Here is an 18,860-nt window from a genome sequence, read left to right on the forward strand (position 1 = left end):
AAACTCAATGGACAGTTTAAACACTTGAATAAATATCTGAAGTGAGGATTAGTAAAATGGATGATAAATATCATAAAATTACCCAGAATGCAAGATAAAAAGTTAAAGACATGGGAAATAAGAATGAGAGATTAAGCAACACAGAAGACTTATTAAGGCAAAATACTCTTAAAAGCAACCAGAGAAAAAACAAAAGATAGGTTTCACGGGATGACAAGACAGATAGCCAACTTCTAAGCCAAGCAACTGAAGATAGAAAAGAATGGAATAATATCCTCTAATAACATCAACCTCAAATAACTGCCAACCTAGAGTGTTTTTTTATCCAACTAAACTGTCACTTCAACATTAGGACAAAATAAACATACTTTCACTTAAAAAGACAGAGTTACCTCAAATAGATCCTCACTGTCAGATCTTCCTAAAGATATAATTCAGAAAGAGGAAATTCAATTCAGAAAAAAAAGAATGAGATGCAAGAAGCAACAGTGAATAAAGAAATTTAAAAACACCATGCAAATCTAAAGAATTGATTGCCCAAAACAGGAATTATAACTAACAGGCTTTACAAAAGCAAGATGGTTCTAAAATGCTGAATAGCAGTAACACATGGGCTGGAGTGGCATTCTAAGGCAGTGTATTATTCAAGAGAAAGGTGGCAAAACTGATAAGTTTCAGGCTTGTGAAGTATGCATATGAAAAATATAAGGGTTATCATTAAAGTAGAGAAATCATACATAAAACTTCAAAATCAGCAGAAGGAAAAGGTATATTAAAACTTTATTGGTTCTATCTATAGAAGGTAAAAATGAAGAAATAAAGATACAAACATAAAGCAAAGAGATTAGGAAGCGCCAAATAAGACAGTACTGGAAATATAGTGGTTACCAGATCAGATTTTAAAAATCGATCTATATGCTGTTTACAAGCAACACATTTAAAACTAAAAATACCTAAAGATTGAAAGTAAATGGATACTCAAATAACATACTAAACAAAGAGAAGTCAAAATAAAGCCAGAAAAATCATTATTAGGAATAAAATAAACTACAATTAATGAAAGGAACTATTCCCCAAGAAGATATAAAAATTTTGTACTTGCGTGTGTCTAATATGATAACCTCAATTTACATTCAATCCACAAACATAAAGACTGATTTTAACCCAGCTTTCTCAGAAACTGATAGATCAAACAACACAACACTCAGCCTAGAGATAAAAGACTGAAAACACTAATCACAAGCTTAGTCTAATGGAGGTAAGCAAATATACATTATTCTCAAACATATATGGAACATTTATGAACTGACAATATTATAATGCCACAAAGCAAATTTTAAAAAATATCAAAAAGTCTTGATAATCACAATGCCAATAAACGAGAAATCAATAACATAGATACCTTCCCAAAACACGTACGACTTAAAAATCCACTTCCAAATGATTCATGGGTCAGCGAAAAAATAATTGAAATTTCAAGATACTCTATACTGAACAATTATGGAAATACTATATCACAAATTTGTGGGACGTAGCTACAGTGAGAAATGAGTAGACTTAAATGCTTACATAAGTAAAGAATAATCACTGAAAATCCATGAGCTAAGAATTCAGCTCAACAACAGGAAAAGAAAAATAGATAATCCAAAAGAAAACAAAAGGAAGAACTAAAAGTTAGACCAAAGTGTGATGAGGAAGTAGTTTTCTTCTTAATTCTGTATAGAAAGAGAAGCTATTCTCCCCCCTAATAAAACCTCTGTCATTTGGGTGAGAAGGACCCGGATTTCTGACAAAGTGCTTATTAGAGAACATCTCTCAAGAAACAAACAAATGTCCATTTATTTTAATTCAGCCAACAATGGCGGCCAGGACCCTGGGCTGAGCTAGGTGCTGGTACAGAAAGATAAACAGGCTACCGTCCCTTTACTCGAGTCTTCACAGGCTATCAGGCTTCTGGGGTTGTTTCTCTTTAAGGCAGTCTTGCTTCCCTGCCTTTGTGTGTTGCTCATTTCTGCTCAGAAGGTATCCAGGGGCTACTCAGATAATCTGTCCCATAATTTATGGGGTAACCTATATTGCTGGAGCGTGTTGCTTGGGAATGGGAAAGTAGGAGAAAAAAATGGACTCTGGACTACTTCCCCTAGATCCACATCAAGGGAAATTGTCCGCTTGCTTTATAGAAGTAATCCAACTCTAAGTACAAAGTGGAAGGATCAAAGACAACATGCAAAGGGAAATTCAAACTAGAAGGAACCACTGAAATATGTGCTGACGTGTGCCTATTAGCTAGTCTGCAAAGGCATTCATCACCCAGAGAAGATTAAAATGCCTTTAAAAATATATTTGTGGGCCCAAAATCTGAAGTCAATTTCAAGTTTACTGTAAAGAATCAAAGAAGGCATCGTTTGGGGAAATTATACATACAATAAAATTCCACCGCTGGGCTGTACTGGTCCCCGAGGCCCTGGGTAAACTTCAGATCTCTGGCGAACTTTGCAAAGTCTCTTTATTTTACTATTTTAGTACAGTATTTCCATTTAATCCTTTCTCAAATATATTAACAGTCAAAGAAAACAAATTAATAGGAATAGGCTTTCCATGGGACTCTTAAGCCAGGGAAGGGAAAAATAAAACAGGTGGTTGCTTTTCTTCCTTTCTGGAAGGTCTGAAGGCCAACTATTGATCCAATAATATGGCCTCCAACCAAAGCTCCACTGATTCTGCTGCAGACGCTGGGGGCCACAAGTCATAGCGTTGAGGCAATAGCATATTAAATGGCTCATGGGCTTTTAGTAGACACTCACATGATCAATATTGGTGATGATTTCACTTATGGTGCTTTCCATTCTACGACAGAGCATATCTTCCCAGCGGCTTTTATTTAGCAAGTCCCAGATGCTTCCAGAAATGATGTAATATCCTACGTGGTGCTTTGAGCACTTTGCCAGACTTAGAACACTATGGCTGAGCAATCTAAGAGCAGGTTTTGGAACTTCTAAAGCTTTATGTAATTTCAGACTCTGGATATGAAATGTATTGACTGCTACAGTGATCCAAATTGATGGCCAGCATTTACATTTTAAAGGGAGTTGAGATAATCTCTTGTGACTCAACTAATCTACTGGATAATGGCCTTGGCCTGTTTGACTCAGTAAATGAATCAGTTAAATTTATTTCAAACGTACATCAAGTCTCCACTACATGGTTGACTACACTGTATAAAAGGAAATAAGACATGATACCTGATCTCTAAATAGCTCATAACCTTGTAGGGGGAATGGAACACATAGAACATACATCCAAATGCCCAGTGAAATGTGGCGAGGGCTATGGTAAACACAAAAACTCAATCCTATAAAAGAACAGACATTTATAGACTTATAATCTAAGCACTGCACAAGGTTCCTACAGAGATCGTTCTGACGTGTGAATCCTTTGTATAGCATACCTGATGTATGGTTGTCCAAAATTTGTTTGGCTACATTGGAGAAACTCATATGCTTAGAATGCAACCCATGAGAGGAGATAGCTCTAATTTTTAGAAGATTTCTTCCTAATTTTTAGCTGAAATCTGCCCTGTGGGAGGCAGAATTATGACCTCCCAAATATGTCCACATCCTAATCCCCAGAACCTGTAAGTATGTACTCTATGTGGCAAAACGGACTTTACAGATGTTAGAACAGCAGCCTTCCAGGAAGCTACAAAGATCCCTGGGATGCAGAGCCAATTCCTTTGCAAGCCCTGCACTTGCCATCAGTGCCCTGGTTCTGCCTTCAGAGCCCTGATTCTGCCCCTTTGATGGGTCATCCTTGGACAAGACATTTCATCTAAGGAATATTCAGTTTTCTCATCTGTAAAATGGCAACAATAATAGCTGCCACATGGAGAGGCTGTGAAGGTCAAATTGGTTCATGGATATGAAAGCTATTTGTATTTATAAAGAACTCCATCAATCTAAGGTTATAAATAAAGTACTCTGCTAGATGGGAGGTAAGTAAGAAGGTGAGGAGGGGAAGGAAGGAGAAAAAAGAAAAGAAAAAATATGCTCTATAGAAACTTGGAATCTAATTGGTGAGATGAAACCTATACAAACCATTCAGAAGAGATGACAAACAGACTAAGATTAAGTCTCAAAAAGAGTGGTCGAGCTCACCTCACATCCATTAAGATGGCTACTATCAAAAAACTGAAAATAACATGAGATTCCTCAAAAAATTAAAAATAGAAATACCTTATGATCCAGCTATCCCACTTCTGGGTATTTATCCAAAGAACCTGAAACCAACAACCCAAAGAGGCTTATGCACCCTCTGTTCATTGCAGCATTATTCACTATAGCCAAGAAGCAGAAGCAACCCAAGCGTCCATCAACAGATGATTGGATCAAGAAGATGTGGTATATATATATACAATGGACTACTACTCAGCCATAAAAAAAGACAAAAGGCATCCCATTTGCAACAACATGGATGGACCTGGAGGGTATTATGTTAAGTGAAATAAGCCAGACAGAGAAAGACAAACACTGTATGACCTCTCTCATATGTGGAATATAAACTAACACACGGACAGAGAGAACAGTTTGGTGGTTACCAGGGGGAAGGGAGTTGGGGGGTGGGCACAAGGGGTAAAGGGGGGAATTTATGTGGTGACTGACAAATAATAAGGTACAACTGGAAATGTTATAAACTATTATCACAATGTTATAAACTATTATGATATCAATAAAAAAATACATAGTTCTGAAAAAAAACCCTGAAAATAACAAGTGTTAGTGAGAATGTGGAGAAATTGGAACCCTTGTATACTATGGGTGGGAATGTAAAATGGTACAGCCACTATGGAGAATGGTATGGAGGTTCCTCAAAAAAATTAGAAATAGAATTACCATATGATCCAACAATTCTACTTCTGGGTATATATCCAAAAGGATTGAAAGCAGGATCTCAGAGATATTTGCACACCCATGTTCATAGCAGCATTATTCACAATAGTCAAGAGGTGGAAGCAGCTCAAGTGTCCGTCAACAAATGAATGGATAAACAAAATGCAGTATATACATACAATGGAATACTATTCAGCCTTAAAAAGGAAGGAAATTCTGACATATGCTACAACATGGATAAACCTTGAGGACGTTATGCTAAGTGAAATAAACCAGGTATAAAAAGACAAATACTGTATGATTCCACTTTTATGTGGTACCGAGAATAGTCAAACTCATAGAAACAGAAAGTAGAAAGGTTGTTGCCAGGAGGGAGGGGGAAATGGGGATTTTTTTGTTTAATGGGTATAGAGTTTCAGATTTGCAATTTGAAAAAGTTATGGAGATTGGTTGCACAATAATGTGAATGTACTTAACACTACTGAATTGTACACTTAAAATAGTAAATTTTATGTTATGCATTTTTTTACCACTACAACAACAAAAAAATGTGGTTGAGGCCATGAGATTCTTGCTGGCCTTTGCAGAAGGGAATGGAAATTAGGATGAGGGATCAGAGAAGTGGTAGGTGGGAAGGACTATACAGACGCTACAAGATACGTGGTGTTGGGGAAAGCAGTATTTGACTCACAGGGAAAAGAGATGGTCCCTGCAGTTAGAATGAATAACACAAGCAAAGGCCTGAAGTCAAGTGGGGCTGGGACTGGGAGGAGACTAGTCTGCAAAGAACAGAGTTTTGTGTTGGGAGCCAGGAGATAAGCTAGTGTAGAAAGCCTTGAGTGCCACAGTAAAGTCCCTGGAGACTTCCGAGCATGGGAGTAACATGGCAAACCAGCATTTTAAGAATATTGGTCTAGGGGCCGGCCCCGTGGCTTAGCGGTTAAGTGCTCGAGCTCCGCTGCTGGCGGCCCGGGTTGGGATCCCGGTGCGCACTGACGCACCGCTCCTCCGGCCATGCTGAGGCCGTGTCCCACATACAGCAACTAGAAGGATGTGCAGCTATGACAGACATGGGGGGACTTTGGGGGAAAAATAAATAAATAAAATCTTAAAAAAAAAAAAAAAAAAAAAAGAATATTGGTCTGGCCTGTGAGCCTGAGCACCTACTAGGCACCAGGGTCCAAGTGAGGCTCCTTACATACCTCGTCTCACTCAATCCTCACAACAGTCCATAACAGATGAAAAGAAATGCGGCTTGGAGACATTAAATGATGTGCCTAAGTCGCACAGCAAACAAGCGGCAGAGCTGGAATTAACCTCTCTTCAAAACTCAAGTGTTCATCAAAGACGCACCCCAAGTCAGAAAGTGGGCCGGGAGCCATGATGACTCAGAGAGCAGAGCTCGCCCACCAGTGCAGGAGACAGACTGGCGAACAGGAACCACAGAGCTATGAACAGGGGTGGGGTGAACGGGGACACCATGGAAGCAAGCAGGAGAGGCACCAAACTAGCTTTGGGGATGGAACAAAAATGTCCACAAGTGAACTGTTTCATGTTTCTTTGTTGGCCATATTCACGTTATTTTTCTTAAGGTTAACTGAGTGTTACAAAGCTCAAATTGGCAATGGTCACATTCAAATTGAAGACTGGCCTGTTGGCCCATCCGTCTTCCCTGCAACATAATTGAGAGGGCTTGGCTATCTGGAAGATATTCAAGGCATGGAACCTTCCACGCCCCACGTAAAGCCAACCCCTAGCTAATCAGAGACCTCATCGTTGGAGCTCTCTCTTCCTCCCCTCTGCTCTCTCCTCCCTGGTGTAAGGAGGTCTCTCAGAAAAACTGCCATACTTGTTCTTTTCTGCATTCTGCATTGTGTTTATTAGGAATGCACACATCTGGAATCCTTGAACAACTGAATATGCACCTGCAAAGTCCAAAAAGGGAAGAAAAGTTAAGCGGTTTTTTTAGCTTCTTACTGAAAATAAACACTCCCATCAAAACTGAAGGCTTGAAGGCAAAAAGAATCTGGCAGCAGGAGTCAGTTTCAAAGCTAGTTTTCTGAAACCAACACCAATGGATAATAAAGTCAAAAATATAATATGACTTTATAGGCTCTAAAATGCAGATAACTTTTAAACAATCCACAAGGTTTCTGGTCTTTTTTCCTACCACGTCACCTTCAAAATCACTTCTAGATCTATGTAAACTATAAATCTGTTCATATTCCCTTTACCAGTGGCTTTAAAAAGAGTTGATTCATTTCAAAACAGTCATGTCTTGAGCTATATTCTCTCACATGGCCTCCAGAAACTTGTTTCTTCTCATACTTTTCCTCTCTCACTCTCCCTGAATCCTCTACAGAGAGCATTAAAAAAAGAAAGAAAGGCCCCATCAGCTTTCAGTGATGGGGCCTGGCCTTAATGAACTTCAACTCGACCAGAAGACCACCTCCACTAAAGTTGCCCAGTGCTGGGCCCTACAAAGGAACACAAATGCCTTCCCCAGACCCAGTACAATCCTCCACACTGGATATGTACCTCAAATGGGAATGTCATTTCTCTATTTAGAGAGATGTTCTGAAAACCATACTTTCAGGAATAGCGGACTACAAACTGCCCCAACTTCACTTGGTTCATCAACATCTGGCTTTGAACTACAAATTCACAGGGCCCAGAGCAGTCAGTCACCAGTTGCTTGAACCCAAGGTCACTCTCAAATAGAGATGCAACTGTGTAGTAATAAAACACCCAATGAAGAACCAAAGTATCTGCCAGTCACCATAAAAAGTCTATCGTCCACAGGAAATTAAACATTTTTACTTGTGGTGTACTCAGTGTAAACGCTCACAAGTAACTAAGGGTTCTTAAGCATTTGCTTTGGGTAGAGTACCATTTTCAGTAGAAAAGCCCAGTGAAAAGCACTTTGTGATGACTACAAGCGCTTGATTCAGGTATGCTCACAAGGCAAATCCCAAAATTGTAAAAAATGCAGCACACCAGCATTTCCACCATGATGTCAAACATAAGTAGTTTTGTTTTAAGGCCTTCCTGCGATATCTTTCCCCACATTTTCATTTCAGAAAGCTCATATGTCCCGATTTTCATATCATTCACATTACAAGGAACGACAAAGCTATAATTAAGCTACTTTCAGAGCAGTCACTGGGCCTTTTTCCAACATAAAAGCACAATTTTGTCCCAAATAAAGAGCAATCCCCTGGTTATGGCTACTAATCACATAGCCATGAGCATTTATTTCTTCAATAGTATGTTAGTAATTTTTAAAGACACAATTCCCAAATTTGCAGAAGCTGGCTTCTCAACTAATGTTAATGGGGAAAAAAGCACTCATCACCACTCTCTTCCTCTGAGTAACCCAATATTCACCCTTGCAGTTTGCAAAGAGCATTAGCAACGACTGTGAAGCGAAAGCCAACAGTTTCATACCACCGCTCCTGCTCTGTAGAATGAGAAAACCAGTGAGGACTACTGAACGTGATGGAGTAATTGGTACCAGAATTAGCTAATTGAAACCGGTGAGCTCACAGGCAAGCTGAACATGCAATGGCAGGAAAGTTCTTCTGCCTCCGAAAGTTGGCATCAGCCATGTTTTCCATGAAACTTGCTACAGAACAGAACTCTTGGAAACTATAAACGTTTTTAACTCTCAAAGGAAGACAGACAAAACTCAATCAGAGTGACTTCATAATTGGCTTGGTTAATGGTCTCTATGTGAATTGGTCATTTTCAACAGTTTTTAAAATCATAGCCTGGCTTCCTTCTGGTGTCCTGCGCATTTCCATGCTCTCTTTGGGTGGCATGTGCCTAAAGCATCCTTGCTAGTATTACCAGTTTGACAATGATTTCCTACGTTTACCTGGTGCTTTTTGGCACAATGTAAGGTGGCCATTACATAAGGAGGCACACAAATCACCCAATGTTATAGATTGAATTGGGTCCTCCCCAAATTCATATGTGAAAACCTAAACTTCAATGTGACTATATTTGGAGCTAGGGCCTTTAGGGAAGTAATTAAGGTTAAATGAGGTCATAAGGGTGGAGCCCTAATCCAACAGGATTGGTATCCTTATAAGAAGAGGAAAAGACATCTGAGACCTCTCTCTCCACATGCACAGAGGAAAGACCATGTGAGGACACACGAGAAGGTGCCAGTCTACAGGCCAGGAGGAGAGCCCTTACCAGAAACCAAATTTACCTGCACCTTGATCTTGGACTTCCCAGCCTCCATAATGGTGAGATAACAAATGTCTGTGGTTTAAGCCACCCAGTCTGTGGCATTTTGTTACGGCAGCCCGAGCTGACTAAGATACCCAGTCTACAACGTGACCATTGCAACCAAAAGAGTGTGCAGTGCACGGCATGTATGACTACGCCCTGTCAACCGTGCACTCTCGTGGACTTCATTTCAGCGTGATGTTCATAACACCCCATTGAGCTAGCACTGTGATTTGGTAGAAAGAGTCACATAAAACCATGTCTGAATCATGGCCCATTACTTCCCAGCTGCCAGATCTTCAGCAAAGTCCTAAATTCCTCTGAGCCTCAGTTTCTTCCTGTAATAAATGTCTGTCAAGCCGGTTAACTCCACCCTCTCCACCAAATTTAACAAGACTCTGTGCTGTTAAGCATTTTTTACCCACCACGAAGAAACTCATTTCATGGTTTTTTTTTCATGTGTGTGATAATCTCTAAATGTTCAAAAGGAATATTAAGTGTTGGTTTCTTTAAGAAAAGAGTAAAATTGTTTAAAAATATCCATTACTACCATGATGAGGGTTTCTCTGCCTTCATGTCTGAAAATTTCACTTCCTTAATCCTCAGTGGTTTGATCAGTGAGTCACTTGATGGCAATGTCTCTAAGTCAATCATTCAACATGGGCTGAAGCTGACCTCTGGATAGTGGAGGCCTCCTAGAAGTCTCTTTGGGTTATCCTAACTCTGCTTTTATCATTGGTCTCAGAAAAGTAAATACAGGGCCGGCCCCGTGGCTTAGCGGTTGAGTGCGTGCGCTCTGCTGCTGGCGGCCCGGGTTCGGATCCCGGGCGCGCACCGACACACCACTTCTCTGGCCATGCTGAGGCCATGTCCCACATACAGCAACTAGAAGAATGTGCAGCTATGACATACAACTATCTACTGGGGCTTTGGGGGGGAAAAATAAATAAATAAAATCTTTAAAAAAAAAAAAAAAAAAAAAAAAAAAAGAAAAGTAAATACAGAGTTCATGGGTCAGATCCATCAATATCAAGAATGGAATTGACAATAATAATAGTCAATGAGAATTCATGAGGCATCAACCTGTTAATAATAATTATGATAATAATAAAGCTCAAAAATATTGTGACTTACTATGGGCAGCCACTAGCTAAGACTATATATGCATTATCTCAAGAACCCTATAAGGTTAGATATCACTATCTCCACTTTACAGGTGAGAAGACTGAGGCACAGGAAAGCTAACTAACTTGCCCAAGGGCCCACAGCAGGAAGTGGCAGAGCAGGTTTGAAATGCTCCATGGGACTCGATCATCGCTGTCCTGTGCTGTGCCATCTCTATTTCAGGGTCTCTAACACCTATCATTGGGCTACAGGCTTTAGTTCCAGCGAGTCTTCCTCTTCTCTGTGGCAAGTAACACTATGGGAGAGACCTGATGTTGGGGAAATTTCCACACACTTCCAAGTGATACACGAATGTTATTTCCATTAGCACAAATCATCCTGAAACAATTCTAGTATGTAAAATCCATCTGCATGTTCTTATTTTAAAAATATAGAAAACACTTATCCAAATCATTTGAATTGACACTAATATTAATGAAGACAAGTCTGCATATCCAGCTCCCTGGAAAGACAGATTGCCGTGTCCTTAAGTCTAAGTGCTTTGTAATCAATACTCTACACACCAGATGGAGATGCTACCTTTTCTCCAAACAGCAAACCAAACTTCCAAGATGTTGGCCAGGAGGCAAATCACCCAGAGAAACTTCCCCCTGCTTCTCTGCCTTCTGAAAGCACTGGCTGTCCTGAGGAGCCCTAAAACGCAAGTGAACGGCAGCCTCCAGCAGCAAGAAGGTTGAAGATCCCTGTTCCTAATCAGCACTGTGGACACCTCTACAAACACTGGCAGCAACACACCCAGACGTCTGCATGTTTGCTGGTGATAGAGAAGAAAAGGACAGTGACTCAAGGGCCTGGGTAGGTGAAGGAAGATTTGAGCACGTTTACAGACTAAGAAGAATCGGTAGATTGGAGGCAATAGAAAATATACGGAGAGAGGAGGGAATTGAGAGAAAAAGGTCTGGGGCAGATGAAAGATTTGCTCCAGTACTTAAGAGAAAGAATTTACTTTGGGGGGTGGGGTGGGAGCCAAACTGTATTTCTTTATTAGAGACAAGAGAGATGAGTGGAAATGAGATTTTTTAGGCAGAATGGAAGATGGCCTCAATTTTCTCAGAAAAGGAATGAGAGGGTTGAGGTCTAGATGAAGAAAGTTTGAGGAGGGGGTAAAATGTTTAGGACAAAACAATCAAGTAGAAAGGGTTAAAAGGATTACCAAGTACAAGTGACAGCTGCATTCAGCACACGTAGCATGATCTGTTGTCCAGAGCAGAGGACGGCACTGCCACTGAGCTGGGTCAGGCCTCGGACAATCTTCTGACCTGACCCCAAGCTGCAGCCTTGCCTCTCGTGGCTTTTCTAGGCTCCAGTCCTTGCCTCAGTCATTTCAACAGCTACCTTTTGCTGGTAAGACAATCCAAGGTCCTCAGCATGACAGGCAAGCCTTCCGCCATCCGACCTCACTTACTGCTCCAGCACCAGCACCATTTTTTGCCTTCTGCCACAGTGAACTAATTTTAGTTCCCCCAAAGCCCCAGGCCCTTTCATTGCTTCTGGGCCTTGAATCACATAGCTCCTCTGAAATGCTTTTTCCCTTTAATGCTTGGAGAACAAACATTCATTTAAAGGTTATCTCCTCCAAGAAGCCTTCCAGGATCATCTCAGGTAAAACTGATCACTCAGTCTTTCCTTTTGCCAGCCCACCTGTGCCCTGGATATGCTCCTAACATCACATAGAACTTCATATTTCACCAAGTCTGAGATGCACAGTTTTTCACATTTCAAAAATCTCTGAAATGAGAGTGTATCTTACAATTGATGGTGTGTTGTAGTTTAATCAGCAGGATTTTTTATTTCTTTTCTTTTTTTTTTGTGAGGAAGATCAGCCCTGAGCTAATATCCAACGCCAATCCTCCTCTTGTTTTGCCAAGGAAGATTAGCCCTGGGCTAACATCCGTGCCCATCTTCCTCCACTTTATATGGGAGGCCGCCACAGCATGACTTGACAAGCGGTGCGTCAGTGCACGCCGGGAATCCAAACCTGCGAACCCCGGGCAGCGGCAGCAGAGCACGCGCACTTAACCACTGCGACACCGGGCCCGCCCCAAGATTTTTTATTTCTTAGTGGTACAAACAAAGGTGCATCTTACACTCGAAAGCACTGGGGAAATGCAGCTTCATTTTTTTAACTTTCTAAAGTGAGTGGAACAGTGCTTCGCATCTGGAGGTGATCTTGTTCCCCCCCACATACATCTGGCAATATTTGGCTGTATCGATTTGGGGGAGGGAATACCCTCTACCGGGTAGAGGCCAGGGATGCTGCTAAACATCCTATAATGCCTAGAACAACCCCCCACGACAATTATCCAGCCCAAAATGTCAATAGTGTGGAGCCTGAGAAATCCTAGTCTAGAGTAACAATACTTATTGGGGAGTATGATATGCTTTATTACATTTGATTTTAAATTAATCTTTTACAGTGTATAGTGCAACCTAATATAGAACAATTTTTTCCAAATCTTGGCTTGTAGAGCAAGAATAGCAACTCCTGAGAAGTGCTCCCAGCTCTCTTCATCATCCCTCCCCCATTTCCTTCTGCTAGACTCCCAAGGGAAATGAATGAAGCAATGCTCCAGGTCAAAATTGGAAAGCCAGAAGGTCTCAGAGAGATTTGTGACCTGAAATCAATTAGGTTAGTTAACAGCAAGATTTAGACTGGATCCCAGACCCCCAGACTTTCCACGTTCCCACTCAGCCTGGGAGGCAGCTGCTCTATTCCCTGGCTAAATTGGCTAACACAGTTTGGTACCTTAAAAGGAAACTGTGCCCTACAAATATGAGCCGCGTGACTTAGCAGGAGTTAGTATTAGTATTCACGCTTCAACACCCGGGGCCCACCGGCTCTCACCCCACTTTATGAGAATTTAGGTTGACTCTGTAAGACCCCTGAGCTCTGTGGGGAATTGGATTTATGCAAAAATAATTGCGATTCATAAGTGTGAAGGAACTTTAAATAAATGTAGGTGATTTCGTCATACAAAAGGCAGAGGGAACTTAATATGTATATTTAAGGCTCTAGAGAAATAGTTATTAATTTGGAAGGGGAGTAGGGGAAGCTGCCCTCCATTCTTAGATCCTTAGAAGCAGCACATGTGGAAAGGGCCTTCAGCTGGAGCAGGAAGCTGATTTATGTGCAAGAGGAAGGAGTTCCAGAGGAAGATTTTGGCAAGGCCTCTCTGCATCTCTTTTCCGCAGTCAGGTGGGCCCCAGGTGGACCCCGACTTCCCAAGTGCCCAGTCCCCAGAGTGTCACCTCCTCCCTTCCCCCTCCAGGGGGCTGAATCGCTGTCAGCAGCTCCGCTTCTGATCCTGTGGCCCCACCCCGTCTCCATCACGACCCCGCAGCCACTCCCTGCAAGGGGATCCTGCGCCTGACAGGGGATGCTGGAGGCCAGACTCACCTTCAGGTGGATGGGGAGGGACCGCTCCTGCTGGAGGGGGCCCAGCAGCGTCTGCTCCACGCTGACCAGCTCCGAGGTCGAGTCCACCACGCGGGCCAGCGCGCTGCGCATCGCCATCCGGGCCAGGCTGCAGGGCCCGCGGCCCCGGGGGAAGGGCAGCAGCTCCGCGCCCCCTTCGGCGCCTCGCACCTCTTCCACCTCGGGGAAGCTCCCCCGAGTCCCCGACCCCGCATTCCTGGCCCCCTTGTCCCCGCCCCCCTCCTCGCGCCCGGGCCTGGCCCGCCGCGGGCCTGAGCGACGCGCTGGGGCGGCGGACACGTGGTCCGGGTCCCGCAAGCTCCCGGGGGCGCCCGGACCGTCCCCCCAGCCCCACTCCTGCTGCAGCAGCTGCAGGGTCTGCAGAGCCACCATTTGGTGGTTGATAGAGGCCACTAAGGGCGCAGGGCTAGCCATCGCCTCCGCCAGCGGCTCGGCGCACTCCGTGGGCAGGTGGAGCAGCGAGCGAGGGAGGCGGAGGCGTTCGGGGTCGCCAAGGTCACATTTCCTAACCCGCGGCCTCTCGGCCTCCTTGCCTCTCAGCGTGTGGGGCCGGCCCCGCCCCGGGCCCGCCGTCGGTGACTCGTGCTGGCCTCTGCATTTGCTTAAGTCCGAGCGGGCTTGTTCCGACCCAAGGCTGCCTGAAGCGCTGCTCCGCGTGCACTTGAAAATCAGCCAGATGCTGAGCGCTGGTTCTTCCTCCTCTCCAGGGCTTTGCTGGGAGCACAGGAAGCACATGCCACTTGCGGATGCATCTCTCCGCAGGGATACCCCGCCCCCATCTCCTTTGAAGGACGCCTGCCAGTGACCATTCACGCCATGGGGGTTGGGGGTGTGGGCCGCGTGTAAAAGACCCACCCGGGGGCGAAAGTGTGAGAAGCCAGAGAAAAGCTCACAAAAGAAAGACTGTGCCTGATCCTCCACCCTCCCTTTACCAACCCTAGGGGAATTTTCTGGAACTTCTTGGAGTAGCCATCAACGCCTCCTGTCCCCCAAAACAAAAGAAGGGGACTTGTGTATGTCGAAGTTCCGCTCGTCTCTTCTTTGCTCCATGCCACACGTGCTTGGAGAGCCTGACCTCCGAAGTGGCATCAGGGCAGAGCGGGCAGGGCCTGCTCCGGAGGCACCCTGGGAAGCGTGAGCCTGGCGCTGCCCAGAAGAGGAGCCTCAGTGGTTTTGTGTGAAACTCCCAGAGGACTTAGGCAGCAGAGTTTGAAGCTAAATCCTTTTAGGATCCATAAGCCCAAGGACAGCTGTACAAACAGTTGCTGGTTTTAATTAAACCTAGCTTGGCTACTTCCTTGACTTAGGAAAAAGGACTGTCAAATTTATGCTTTGATAGATTGGAAACTATTGGTGTATGATTACACTTTTTAAAAAAAAGACATTTGAGGGGAATGGTATAGAGGACTGTCCCACAGCAGCATTTCTGCTTTCTGCCTGCATGGGAAACTATTTGGATGACCCTACAACACAGTAGAGCAGGAGGCAAGGGTGCAGGCCCAGGACAGACAAGTGGACCCTACAGATGGGAGGATGGGATTGCATTCTTCCTTGAGAAGGGAGAGTCCACCCTTGGTGCTGAGGAGTGAGATCTGGAGAGGTCCGTGTCGCGGAAAGCCCCTCCAGTGAGTCTATTAGTTTAGAAGGGTGGTTACCAGAGATATGGGGAGGGATTCTGGGTCCTTTAAGGTTTCTTTAACTTGAGGATAGTGTGACTCCATATAATCCTCCCAACTCACCAGTGAAGGTTCCTTCTCTTTCTCAGTGTTTTCTTCGCCTATGAAAACAAATCTGAATGCCAAAGTAAAGAAAATCTTTCTTAAACAAAAACGAGTATATTCACACTAATTATAACTAAGTAAAAATGCATGTCTGTGCACTGACAGAGAGGAAATTACTTTGGAGGGAAGTAAATAGTTTTATGTTGATTAGATTCTCTTGATGAAGTTACTTAAGTTCATAATGAAAAATAGAGAAATTCTTTATGTGTGTATGTATATGTGTGTTTTTTTAATCCTCAAATGTTGAAATACACTACGTTCAGCAGAGGCTAACTGGGAATAGTAAAAACTAACCCCTAATTTTCACAGAGCATCTCAGATCTCCAGGGGTGCTCCTCTTTCCAGATATGCAGGAAATCCAGTTTCATGGGCTAACTCTTCCACTATCAAATGGCTGACTGTAAAACCTTCTTGACAGATAGAATTCCAGCCAACAGCAGAATTGAAATCAGTAGACACAGCCTGACCTGAGGCCCCACTGTTCTGCATAGCAGGCTGACTCTGAGAGCCATAGGACCAACTGAACTTCAAGGGGTGTGAGAGAAGGGGGCCAGAAAACCATGGGGCCTATGGGATGGTACATGCTGCTTAAATAGCTGCCTGGGTTTTCTAGTATCCTTTAGAGAGCACTGGATTATCCTGCAACTCAAGGCTTTGTCTGTCTTGGCCATGGGCCACATTTTCCTTTGCATGACCTTGAAATGGCTGATGTTTCAAAGCTAGAGTTATGAGGCCCTAACTGAGGAAGAGTATTTATAGGTTATTGAGATGAATCAATTGCATAGCAGATCTTTGTCAAAACATCTCCAAAGTTATATATGCTGGGCTACCAGACCAAGGAACGAAATACATACTCCCTACTCACTATACTGACAATCTGAGGTCACTGTGTAATAAAAAGCACATTCAAAAGGATGAACTACTGGACACTTGATATTTTTGCTTCACAATATCTATTTACTGTTTTATGGAAACCATATGCTCATTTCCCAGTAGATGTTCCTCTTCCTCCACGCTCAGTCCATGTAGTTGGGTGGGATAAACCCATTCCACTGCAGAAGTGGACTGGGCATCTAGGCTGAGGCCAATCACACTTCACATTCCCATTGTGAAGGGTCAGGAATGGGCACATGACCCAACTAGAGCCAGTATGACCATATCATTTGGATGCTTTCAGCTGAATGTACTGTATAAGAGAAAATAATGGAACTAGGAGAAAGTATAGGCCAAAAGATGAAACAGCAAAAAAGATAAATTCCTTTTTAACAAGAAAACTTAACAAAATAGCTTAATCAATAAGAACAAGTTATTGTCTCAGATCACAAGTCTTAAGGTAGGATGGCTCCAGGGTTGGTTAATCTCCAGGAGTGCTCCTTTATCCAGAACTGGAAATCCAGTTTCATGAAGCTAACCCTTCTACTCTCAAATGACTGAATGCAAGGACTCCTTATAGATATGAAGCTGAGAAGATATAAGTTCTTGGGCCTCTGCAGCCGTCTTGTGAGTCTGAGGGGAGAGCTTGCCTATGAATGAGCCAACACTAAAGAGAGAAAAGCCAAGAGATCTATAGAGAGAAACCAGCAGCCTTATAATACCATCTGAGCCCCACATTTAGCTGCACAAGAAAACAGCCCGCCCCTGAGCTTTTCAGTTATACAAGCCACTAAAATATCTTTTGGTTTGAGTCATTTTGAGTTGAGTTTACTGCCTCTTGCAACAGAAAGTCACAACTGAAGCAAACTGCTTGACATATGTTACAGGATAGATACGATGTTAATGGAGTGACCCTGAGACCCAATGCCCCTCAAGCAAAACACTGCTAAAAGGTCCCTCCAACCGTTTCCAGCAATGCTTTTATCAGTCACCTAATCTTTCTACTATTTCAGCAATTGTGGGAAAAGCTCTTTGAGCAACTCTGGTCATCCCTGACAATTGACAAAAGCTCTAGAAAATGAGCAACGGAAACATTCATGACCTTGGGCGATATGGGATGGAAAAGGGAAGAGGGTAGAAAACTCAATGAAGTGAGAAGCAATATTCTACCTGTTAATAGACAAGGTAGAATGTTGTTAGATAAGCAAGTATTCTGGCTCTTCTATTAATCCAAAGGTTCTTTTCCCACATGAGCAAAAGACATGAACTCCTACGTGGAATCATGAAGACGCTGGGCACAGTGAGAAGAGAAGGAAGCTGGAAGAAGATGCAGCCATGTGGAGGCTTCCTCAAAGGACTTGGCAGAGCCCAGATACATTTGAGCCTTCCTTATATACTTTGGCACTTTTCTCCAAAAGGGATCCAAGAGAATTTCAGAAATGGAGCTGTTAACCTTCAACACACCCTGGTGAGGTTCATAGGTGGGGGCAAAACAAAACATGTCCAAAGAGACCAAAGCGTTATTATTCTTGAATGAAAATTATGACTGAGGAGAAACAGATGCTGAAGAGATATACCAAGATATGAAAATGTACTGTAAGAGAGAAAACAATGGAACTAGGAAAAGATGGAAGCCCAAAAGAAGAAAGAGCAAAAAAGATCAAATTCCTTTTTTAAACATACAATCGTAATGTTTGAATATGCCAAGTCATAAAAATGCACATGCAATTCTAACTTTGGCCTAAACATTTGATTTTCAGAAAGAAAAAAAACGCAATCCCACCACGAAACCTCTGAATTGCCAAAAACAATTGTTTACATAGGGCAATGTGTTTTCAGGACATCATATAGGCGCTGCCTGCCCAGTCCCTATGAAGCTGGTGAGCTAAGTGAAGCTTAGTGAAACTAAGCGTAGAAAAATAGGGAAGTCTAGTAAAGGGAGGGAAAAGAGAAGTTAAAAATGCTGAATCCCACCTGCCTGTGCCCACATAATCTGAAGTCGCCGTTCATCTCCTCAACACCAAATGCAATTCTTTCTGGACATACCAATCATTTTACTTGGTTCTGTCTTAATAATAAGTTTGTTTCCAGGAGGAATTCTTGATGTTGGCAGAAAAAAAAAATCAAAGGTGGATTTTAAAAGAGTAGATACAATTTTTACTAAGTCTTGTACATTTGGTAGATGATTTTGTGTCTAAGAGTGACAGCATGACCATGAATTTTCATGCTACCTTCCCATTATTTCAACAAGACAACCTTGCTGGGCTTTCCCCTCTGTTTCTGATTAGAAAATGTAACCCCTGAAGAATATCCTTTCCCTTGGAGGGAAAATTTTAAAAGCTGCTTGATTTCCTGACCTATTTCATTTGTATGTGTAGATATGGCTTGTAATATTGAAATTGGGGGAGAATAATAGGAATAAAAATGAGGAAAGGATAAATGTAAGAAGTGTTTTAATGTAAC

At 42.8% G+C, this 18,860-nt stretch overlaps 1 protein-coding gene across 3 annotated transcripts in view; it reads right to left on the reverse strand.

The window, feature by feature from the left end:
• DLEU7 (deleted in lymphocytic leukemia 7) overlaps positions 1-18,860 on the reverse strand; it is an 82,294-nt gene that overhangs the window by 3,898 nt on the left and 59,536 nt on the right. Inside the window, exons 1-2 of one of the 3 annotated variants that reach the window (XM_087436094.1) lie at positions 15,483-15,554; positions 13,705-14,457 (exon numbers count right to left, since the gene is read on the reverse strand). The exons of 1 other annotated variant lie outside the window; for it this stretch is intronic. In XM_087436094.1, the coding sequence (XP_087292220.1) occupies positions 13,705-14,157 (453 nt within the window). In that variant the 5' untranslated portion in view covers positions 14,158-14,457; positions 15,483-15,554. Of the gene's footprint in view, positions 1-13,704; positions 14,509-15,482; positions 15,555-18,860 lie in introns of those variants that run through there. One more of the 3 variants, XM_004433675.3, reaches the window with a different exon arrangement.

Source organism: Ceratotherium simum, chromosome 10 (genome assembly GCF_057802395.1).
Source record: "Ceratotherium simum simum isolate JZ-2026a chromosome 10, ASM5780239v1, whole genome shotgun sequence".
NCBI classification, from domain to species: domain Eukaryota; kingdom Metazoa; phylum Chordata; class Mammalia; order Perissodactyla; family Rhinocerotidae; genus Ceratotherium; species Ceratotherium simum.